This window comes from Populus alba, chromosome 5 (assembly GCF_005239225.2).
Source record: "Populus alba chromosome 5, ASM523922v2, whole genome shotgun sequence".
Taxonomy (NCBI): domain Eukaryota; kingdom Viridiplantae; phylum Streptophyta; class Magnoliopsida; order Malpighiales; family Salicaceae; genus Populus; species Populus alba.
The window spans coordinates 8,133,797-8,143,907 of record NC_133288.1 but is presented as its reverse complement, the minus strand read 5'-3'; the positions used below and the strand labels follow the sequence as shown (position 1 = coordinate 8,143,907).

Here is a 10,111-nt window from a genome sequence, read left to right as displayed (position 1 = left end):
ACTTTAAGATAAAATTAAAAAAACTAGGTGCATATTGAAGGTTTTGATATGCGTGTCTTATATTGTTGTAAAAATTTCAACATTTATCTCGTACTATTTTAAGCCTCACTTGAGAACAATAATTAACTGTGTTCCAAGGCATGAAGATGGTAGGAAAGTACATTCGAGTGAGAACTTGTCAATATTCTCTCATCTTGGATGACCCATACCAAAAAATATTGTGAGGAGAAGATATTTGGTAGAAATAGAATTCAAACAAGCATATAATTATATGTTATTTAATTGCAATGAACTAAGACCTTCTATTTAGTAAGTATAATTTAAAGAATAATACTTTCAAAAAATTTATCTCTTATAATATCATACACTAATAGATTGTTGAATACCTTGTAGATAACATCATCAATTTTTACTATTTAAAAACTCACAGCTGACTGAATCTCAAATCTTTCGATTATAAGATGAATAATTTTTTACATGGTTTAGAACACATGTAAGGATTGTTTAATTATTTTTATCTCTCAATACACTTACTTCATTTACACATTTCTCTTTAAGTGTAATGAAAATGTAATTCATATATCAGGTTTATCAATTGGAGAAAATGTTAATGTTACTTTGAATTTACTAAATATGGGTCTTGAAAGAAAGGTGACATGCTATAGTATGGTCAGGGTAAAAAGACATTAACAATGAGGTGTGTGTTAAGAGATTGACAAATCACACCTTTAGTTGAAATCAATCATTGACATTATTTTAGAAACAATAATTTGATATAATAGAAATCTCATAATTATAATAATTTTATAATTTTCTATGTAAAATATTTTTATCCTAATAATTTTATTTTTATTATAAATTGATTAATCAAATATTTAATAAATATTAAAAATAAATAAATTTTATATACACACACTCTCGCATATAATCAATGTCATATTTAACTAACCAATTGGATACAGACATATACACTACCACATGAATCTCCAAAACAGGACAAGTTAAAAAAAAGGCAAGAGGCGCCATCTAAGAGATGCGTTTTGTCATAAAATAACCAAGGTACCCCTCGAACCCACTGGAATTTAGCAGAGAAGTAAACGTTGTATTTTTTAGTGGTCAGAAAAGAAAGATATTACCTAATACTCTAAAACGTGCGTCTTTTTTTATTATTATTATTTTTTTTTAGTTTTTTTTCCCCATTCCTCCCCATGTTTTTTTTTTTTTTCCATTCCTCACATGTTTTTTTCTTTTCTTTTTGTTTTTTTTATGAAATTATCTTCTTCTTTTTTCATTTTTCATTTTTTTCATTTTTATATTTTTTTAAAAATTTATCTGTCAATTTACTATTGAACTGGTTAAGAATTTAACTTTATAGTTTTTTTCTTTGAAACATCATTGATTGCCATAATATTTACCCACATAATTTTTGTTTTACTATAGTGTTTTTTCACATATTTTTTTTAATTATTTTTGTTAAATTTTTTTAATATTAAATTGGTTAAGAATTTAGCTTTGTAGGTTTTTTTTTAAAAAACATTATAAATTACAATAGTTTTTGTTTTATATATATATATATATATATATATTATATATATATATATATATATATATATATTATAAGTTTATGACAATACACAAGCATGCTAAGGCTGTTAGAGTACGGGGGGATGACATCTAATGTGTGCGTATTATATATATATATATTGTCGGCCAGGGTTACTGTTTACTGTGTAAATGTAAGAATCAAAGCACGGAGAACAGAAACCCCAATCTAAAGATGTCGTGTTTTGTGCGTCATCGAAACAGATCTCATCACAGATTTAAGATGGCGATGCGTTGACCACTCATTGTCCTCCACATCACTATACAAGTCGTCACTTTGCTTTAGCAACATGGAAACATGCATCGATGTGTGTGTTTGGTATTGTAACGAAAATGATTTGATTGGGTGGTGGTAATGTCCTTTCAACCATATTTACTGCAGTAAAAAAGTAAAGCATTTTTTATCTGCAGCATACAACGTTCAGAAACAGAAAGCACTCGTCCCCTTTTTCTCCCAACGCCAATTCTTTGCCTAGTTTGCTTCTATTCAACATAATCTTGATTTCACTCAATAAATGAACCAAATTCATTTCTTTTCCAAAGCTAATCACACCTTTTGTTGTGACAAAATAATTGATCTGTACTTTGCATAATCATCACCGAATTAACCATATTAAAATTATATATTTTTATATGCATGTTGATATTAAAAATTAATTTTAAAAAATAAAAAATATACATATTATTTTAATAAAAAATATTTTATAAAGCAATCGTTATTATAATATTAAATATTATTAAAGTAACAAATTTAAAATATAACCAAAATTTATAATTTATCGCTTATCATGCATCACATTTCATTTAAGATGAAAAAACTGGTTTCTATATATATATATATAACCCAAATATGTCATTTAGGAAATTAAAGCAGTACCAAGATATTTTACCAGAATAAGATATTGCAAAATAACCACTAATTATATCTTCAAACAAAAAACATTGTGAAATCATTTAATCTAGAGTATGCTTTATAGCCTGTAATATAAGAAAAAAGTTTTCAATTGTCAAATAATTTTTTCAGTTCTTTAACATTTTTGACACTGAGTAATCAACTTAAAATTTAATGCAACGATAAATTTGCACAAAGTAAAATTTGACCAAAATATTTTTTATTTTTATGATTTGGATTTAACCCAAAGATACTATGATCACTCATAACGTCATGTCAACTGGATGTTCGATGCTTTGATATTTTTATTTTTGTGATTTGGATTTAACTTAAGGATAGTATAATCACTTAACGAGTTCTTTTTTTTTTTTTTGAAAGTTGAAAAAAATATTAATCTAAAGTGAAGAAAAAAATTTATTTTTTTTTAAAACACAAAAACAAACATATTTTTAGACTCAAGTTCCATGGGACTGCATATTGAATTATATCCAGACATTTTATTTTTTTTAAAACACAAAAACAAACATATTTTTAGACTCAAGTTCCATGGGACTGCATATTGAATTATATCCAAACATTTTATTTTTTTTAAAAATACAAAAACAAACATATATTTAGACTCAAGTTCCATGAGACTGCATATTGAATTATATCCAGACATTTTAATGACCACCTTCATTATGTCTGCAGGGTGAAAGGGAACAATCAACAACTCTAATAAGATCTTTTTATGATAAAACACGACATATCTCAATAAGATCAAGAGGATCATCTAATTCTAAGGGGTGTAATTTAACTGGTTAGGTCCTGAGTTTTTTTCTTGGAGGTCACCAATTTGAATCTTACAAACCTCAGGACTCGTAGGATTAGTCGAGATGTGCACAAATGGACCCGAACATCCACATTAATAATAATAATAAAAAAAAAATCAAGTGAACCACCTTGTTTTGATGCAATACGTTGATTTTAGAATGTTAGTTTTGGTGTTCTTGGTAGATGATAGAGTGTTAGGTGAACATAGAAAGTTAGCTACAACAAACCAGATTTGTTTCTTCCTTTCACCTTATCCCCTCGAGTTGAGATGGAGAAAGGAGGAGGAGATCCTTGGCCCATGCAGAGGACAAGACAGGACTCCTGTCTTGCATGCACTCACCATCAGAAAAACGTGAATTAGAAACGAAAATTAGCGACACGTCGTCAATACAGAGAATTAGCGAAATTATTATTTATTTTGTTTTTGCCAATTTTGTGACGAAAACCATCCACCGCTGATTCTTTCACTAATATTCCATCGCTAATAGTGTTTTTCACTTAATTTCCCATAAAAAATGCCAATACTTTTTTTTTTACAGCTGTCCAAATCCAATTAAAAATGCCAAGCACTTTAACGGGATGTTCTTTTTGGTACTGTAATAACTGTTATATGTAATTTGAAAAAAATTATTTTATAAAAAATATTTTTAATTGAGATGAATTTGATATTTATATATGTTTGGTTAATACTGTATTTGAAATTGAGGTTGAATAAAAAATAGTTTAATATGTTTGGTTAAAAATGATTTTCAAATTGTGGTTATAAAATAATTTTAAAAAATATATATTAATATTGATGGTTTTTAATTTAAATATTGTATATTTAACTACAACTATTATATCATGAAATAAATAATACTTTATATAAAATATTTTTTATTGTTCCATTAAATTATCTACAATTTCATTACATATGAAATATATCCGACAAGGACTACAGTTTTCTTAATTTCTTAAGCGCACAACAACATCAGGTAAAATATAATCATGAATAAAATTGGGATTGTGATCAAACTCTACAAATATTATGTTATCAAGCGATTTCTGTCTAATATATGTAGTGATACTTTATAATGTTAAACACTAATTTTTCGAATAAAACACAATTAAAAATAAAAAAATATTTTTTTTATTTAAGTGGATCGGACTATGTTTAATGCATTTAGCTCTGGACCAGACCTGATCCAATTATGCCGAAATAATAAAAATTGACTCCATTATTCACATGAATAGTAAAATCACTATCCACTATTCACTTAATTCACTCTCAACATGAAGAAGAGGAAAGAAGTACGTTTTAAATGCAATTAATGGTTGTGTTCATGAACAGTAAATAAAGTTTCACTTGTTGCCAAATAATGATTTTCGTGGTTTGCTTTAAAAGCAGAAGAAACTATAGAAACATTCAGATTCTTAGTTTTGGTGCGTGTTTAATTATACCGTGGGTGCTGGTAGCTATTGAAAAGTGTTTATTTATTTAAAAAAAATAAATTAAAATAATATTTTTATTTATTTTTAACATTCAAAGCTTGAAAACCCTAAAAATACACGTGTAGTAACTTCTATGCATGCTTCAAAATCAGAGTCTGGAAGGTGAAATCTATGGAATCATTTATCCATAATAACGAATAGTACTATGAAAGCCTGGTGTATTTTCAATGGATATATCTACGAGAGCATGCTTCAAAAATATTGGATTGCGATGTGTGAGCTCATTGAGATTCCTTTAATGGGAAGGAAATACTCTTCGTTCAATTCTAGATAGATGAGGCTTGTGTTTCAAAAATAAATATTTTTTTTAAAAATATTTTATTCTATTCTTTGTTTTAATTTTTTTTTTTTTATGTTTTCGTATTATTTTAATGTACTAATATTAAAAATAATTTTTAAAAATTAAAAATATTATTTAAACATATTATAATATAAAAAACCCTTTAAAAGAAAACCAAAGCCATTTTAAAAAAAAAACCATTATTATATCCCCATTTGCTAACAGAGATGATTATCCGTTAATCTTGAAGATGGGCCCATATATTTGTGGGCCTAAGCCATTTCTATTTCAATTAACTGTTTGTGGCAGAATCAGACGTCCGACGTACAGTGTTGCAGCAGAGTTATGGTGTCATTAATGGCTGAATTATCGAGTACCATTTATGATCTGTCACCCACGTGTCTACATAATTAACCACATGCTACAAAACTCCAAGAGAAGGAACCACGAGACCGAGATTTCCACGTTTAGAAAAACAAACGAAAAACCCCCTTTTTCCATTATTATTTCCACGTTCTTTATATATGACAGTTGCAGATTTTATTTAACTCGCTCTCGTGATACTTTTGTTGAGATAATGATGGATTGACAGGAGAATTTCTTTTTTATTAATATAATTATTTGAACTAGTTTATATGTATTTTAATTAATTTAATAAATTTTAAAATTAATAATTATTTAACTTTTAGTTGTTATCATATTAACAATTATGTATAGGATTCAAATATAAAATTATAAAAAAAAAAACAAATTTTTTCATCGTAGAATAGTTGGGAATTGAGGTTTGGGTGGCATAAAATATTGCCTTAATAAAAAAATTTATAATGTTTTTAATATTGCAATCAAAATTTATGAGGAGATTTTAAAGGTTAAGTTTTGTACGGAGGTTGGTATTGATTAATGCAATCGAGGTCCATAAGATTTTTAAATTATGCTAGCTAGTTTTATTTTTTTTTTATTTTTAGATTTTTAAATTTATTAACATTGGTTTTTAGATTTATTTAATGAATTTAAAATATTTTTTATTTTATTTAATTTTCTCTAGAAAAACACTTTTCAAAACTTAAAAAAAATACAAGGTGAAATAACTATATATTTTTTCATTTTTTTAATTATTATTTATTTGAAATAATTTATGAATTGATTTTTGTTTTTAATTTTTTTTATTTATCAAATTGATTCATGCTTTTTTAATTAATATTTTTTAAAATAAAATATTTTTTAATTTATTTTTTATAGCATAACTATAGCTACGTGTGAGCAAGTTTTTTATGTGACAGTTTATTTTAACTCGCTCTCGTGGATATTTTTTGTTGAGATATTGATGGGACAAAACTTAGTTAAATTGAGGTTTCGGTGGCGTAAAATATTCGCTTAATAAAAACTTAAATTTTAATAAATTTTAAAATTAAAACATTAAAAAATTATTTTTCAATTTATTTTTTATAATATAACTGAAAAACTAAATTTTTTTTTCTAATTTATTTTTTTATGAAACTATAAATATTAAAATATAATTTATTTTCATAGAAACCATTTAAAAAAAAACAAAAACTACTTTGCGCCGATCAAAAGTCCTTTCATTTTTATTTGGTCACAAAAACTTACCTGAACAAGTCAATATTTCTATATAAATAAAAGTACAATAATGGTAAACAGAGAAGCCCATCACTGTACTAGAAAAACAAAAATCTACGTCAGGGCTGCTGATCCATAAATATCAATCCCTTCTTTGAGTAGCTACAGGCTATTATATCTACACCCAACCTCTCTTGGCTTTCATTTGTTTCACAGTAACCATTGAACATTCCTCGCCTTTTCCCTTGAAATTGAGCCATTACTGCTAGAGGGTGTTTCTTCCCTTCTGCTTTTCAATTTTCAAGCTCGATGACAATGGTGGCACACGAGATGAAACGACAGTGGATGGCACTTGTTTTGTTCATGGTGTTTTCAATGTGGCAACATTGCGCTTCTGGAGATCCACTGGTGCCATGCTATTTCATTTTTGGAGACTCTTTGGCCGACAATGGCAACAACAACAGGCTCCAGACTCTCGCCAAAGTTGATTATTCACCGTATGGCGTTGATTTTCCCGATGGCCCCTCTGGGAGGTTTTGCAATGGGCTCACCGTCGTTGATGTAATTGGTACTTCCCGCAATGACAAAACGTTCTTAATTGTTACCAAAACTGCTCTTCTTTTCTTCCTTTTCTGGTTAAATAAATGCTCGTAAATTTCAGCAGCTAATCACATCTCCAGTCACCTGTATCCGTAAAACATGCATCTGTGGTATTTTCTTGGTGATTTGTGGTCCAAAGACCTTGATCTAAAACGAAGTATATATTTACCTATGGTAATATTATCGTTCTGATAGGACCTCTTTTAAATTGTAGCCGAAATCTTGGGCTTTCACAGCTACATACCACCATTTGCAGCTGCCAGGGAAGCAGACATACTTCATGGTGTGAATTACGCATCTGGAGCAGCTGGAATTCGTGACGAAACTGGACAGGAGTTGGTAAATCTATAAATATATACATTGCACGTTCAATGTTTCAAGTCGCCATATGTAGCTCTTAATTACGATTGACGTCCTCGTGGATGCAGGGTGAACGTATATGCATGAATATGCAGTTGCAAAATCACAACAAAACAGTACAGAGTTTGATTGGCATGTTGGGAAATGATTCAGCTCTAAGAAACTTGAACAAGTGCCTGTATTCGGTTGGAATGGGCAACAATGACTACCTCAACAACTATTTCTTGCCACAGTACTTCCCAACAAGCCATGAGTATACCTTGGAGGAGTACACCCAACTTCTTATTGACCAATACTCGCAGCAACTAAGGGTTAGCACTACGTTCTTCTTCTTTCCGACCCTTTTAACTGGAAATTACTTCTCTCCTTTTTCGTTTTTAACCTAATCAGCTCTCTGCTGGCCCTTCAGTCTCTGTACGAGTTAGGAGCAAGGAAACTAGTGGTCTTCGGACTAGGTAAAATAGGCTGTGTCCCAGGTGCCATTGACACGTATGGCACAAACGGATCTGCTTGTGTAGAGCTTTTGAACAATGCTTCCCAGCTTTTCAACAGCAAGCTCTTACCGGTCATTGATCAACTCAACGACGACTTGCCGGATGCAAAAATTATATACATAAACAACTATAAGATCGGGGAGGATTCTACATTTCTTGGTAGGTATTGGGGCTTTTACTCGTGTTACGTTTCTTTATGTCTTTATTTATTTCGGCTACTTAAGATGTGATTTGGGCAACTGAATATCTGTACTTGTGTTTCTCAGATTTCAAGGTCAACAATACAGGGTGCTGTCCATCATCTGCCATTGGTCAATGCATTCCGGACCAAGTTCCATGCCAGAACAGGACCCAATACATGTTCTGGGACTCATTCCATCCAACAGAGATTTTTAATATCTTCTACGCAGAGAGATCTTATGCTGCTTTGGACCCTTCCTATGCTTATCCATATGATATTCGCTACTTAGTTTCGCTTGATCAAGGAGTTGCCGATGCACGGTGATCGAGGAGATTATCAAGAATAAGGAGGCTTCTATTTATTTGCTGCTAGTTTCGTGGTACTCTAATTACTTTATGTTATGATTTTGTTCCTGCTTGATGTATGCTTTTGTTGTGATGATTAAACAAGGTGACTGGCTGTATATAATTTTATATGTATTCTTAAAATGTGTACAATAATGTATTTTAACTATATTTGAATGTGATTTTTCAAAATAATTGACTTTTTTAGGTATTTTAGAATATATTAATGCCAAAATTATTAGTTCTTTTTAATAATAATCAAATTTGACACGGTTTAGCTAATAAATCTGATAACCTACTAACTTGATATCTAGTCTAGATAGGATTTAATTTTGAATCACTTAAAAAATTGACCTACTTAAACCTGAATAACTTTGTCAAAATCAGGGTGAGACCCGATTAATATTTATTTATTTGTTTTTCCTCAAACAAATCCTGAGACCAGGTATTGTAACTAAAGGCTTTTTTTTTTTTTTTTTTTTTTTTTTTTTTTAATGCAGAGAGATCTTACAGTGCTTTGGACCCTTCCTATGCTTACCCATATGATATTCGCCACTTAGTTTCGCTTGATCAAGGAGTTGCTGAGGCAAAGTGATCGAGGAAATTATCAAGAATAAGCAGGCTTCTATGTATTTGCTACTACTTTCGTGGTCTATTTACTTTATATTATGATTTTATTCCTGCTTGATGTATGCTTTTGTTGTTATGATTTATCCCCACCGCTGTTACTTTATCCCACCGCTGGTACTTTGCATGTATAAAATTATGGCAACGATCTGCCGACTTTGAAGTTATAATGAAATTGCCCAGTTAACTTGGTAATAGGTTTAACAATAATTTGAATAATCATTGATTAAAAATTAATTCAAGGTAAATATTTTTATAATATTAAAATTTATGTATTAAATTGATCCAGATTTTATATCTTAATCACTCAAACAAGTGATTTGATTGTTAGACTACATTGAGCTTAAGAATTTTTTTTTTTAAATTTTTTTATATAATTATATAATAATAAAAATAAACACAAATAAAATTAAGTATCAATTAAATACAAATTAAATGTGAAACTGTAATTATCTTATATAAATCAAACTAAAATAATCTATAAAGACAAATTTAAAATCAAATAAATATTTAAATATAATTTTTTTTTTAAAAAGAGAGGAACAATGAAAAAAAAAAAAAAAAAACAAGAGGAGGTGGGAAAAAAAAGATGTAAAATTAATTAATTATCTTCATAAATGATAATGGACCCTTCCAGCCAAAGCATTTTTTGACATTTGGACTTTGTCAATAGTTTTTAAGCTGGACTTGTCTGTCAACCTAGCACAATAAATAATGTTGAGTTGATCAAGATCAGTCGAAGCAAAAGACAACTTTTAATATAACACTTATATAAAACACATATATAGTAACAGTACAACACTTATATTAAATAAACTTAAATTTTAAATCAACAACACAAATTTAATT

General features: G+C 28.9%; 1 protein-coding gene across 1 annotated transcript; it reads left to right on the top strand.

Annotated features, from left to right (window-relative positions):
- The first annotated feature begins 6,806 nt into the window (after positions 1 to 6,806).
- On the top strand, positions 6,807 to 9,445 carry LOC118029989 (GDSL esterase/lipase At5g45670-like). The gene is made up of 6 exons (XM_035033997.2): positions 6,807 to 7,224; positions 7,471 to 7,595; positions 7,685 to 7,927; positions 8,026 to 8,269; positions 8,377 to 8,670; positions 9,136 to 9,445. Exons 1-5 carry the CDS (start codon positions 6,966 to 6,968, stop codon positions 8,613 to 8,615), a joined length of 1,110 nt encoding a protein of 369 aa, XP_034889888.1. The 5' UTR covers positions 6,807 to 6,965; the 3' UTR covers positions 8,616 to 8,670; positions 9,136 to 9,445.
- The last annotated feature ends 666 nt before the right edge of the window (positions 9,446 to 10,111 follow it).

What these genes read in the sequence shown, in the direction of transcription:
- LOC118029989 (XM_035033997.2), top strand. Translation starts at nt 6,966, where the DNA reads ATGACAATGGTGGCACACGAGATGAAACGACAGTGGATGGCACTTGTT. An exon ending in AATACTCGCAGCAACTAAGG is followed by an intron (nt 7,928 to 8,025) that starts GTTAGCACTACG and finishes CTGGCCCTTCAG; the next exon opens with TCTCTGTACGAGTTAGGAGC. An exon ending in GGAGGATTCTACATTTCTTG is followed by an intron (nt 8,270 to 8,376) that starts GTAGGTATTGGG and finishes TGTGTTTCTCAG; the next exon opens with ATTTCAAGGTCAACAATACA.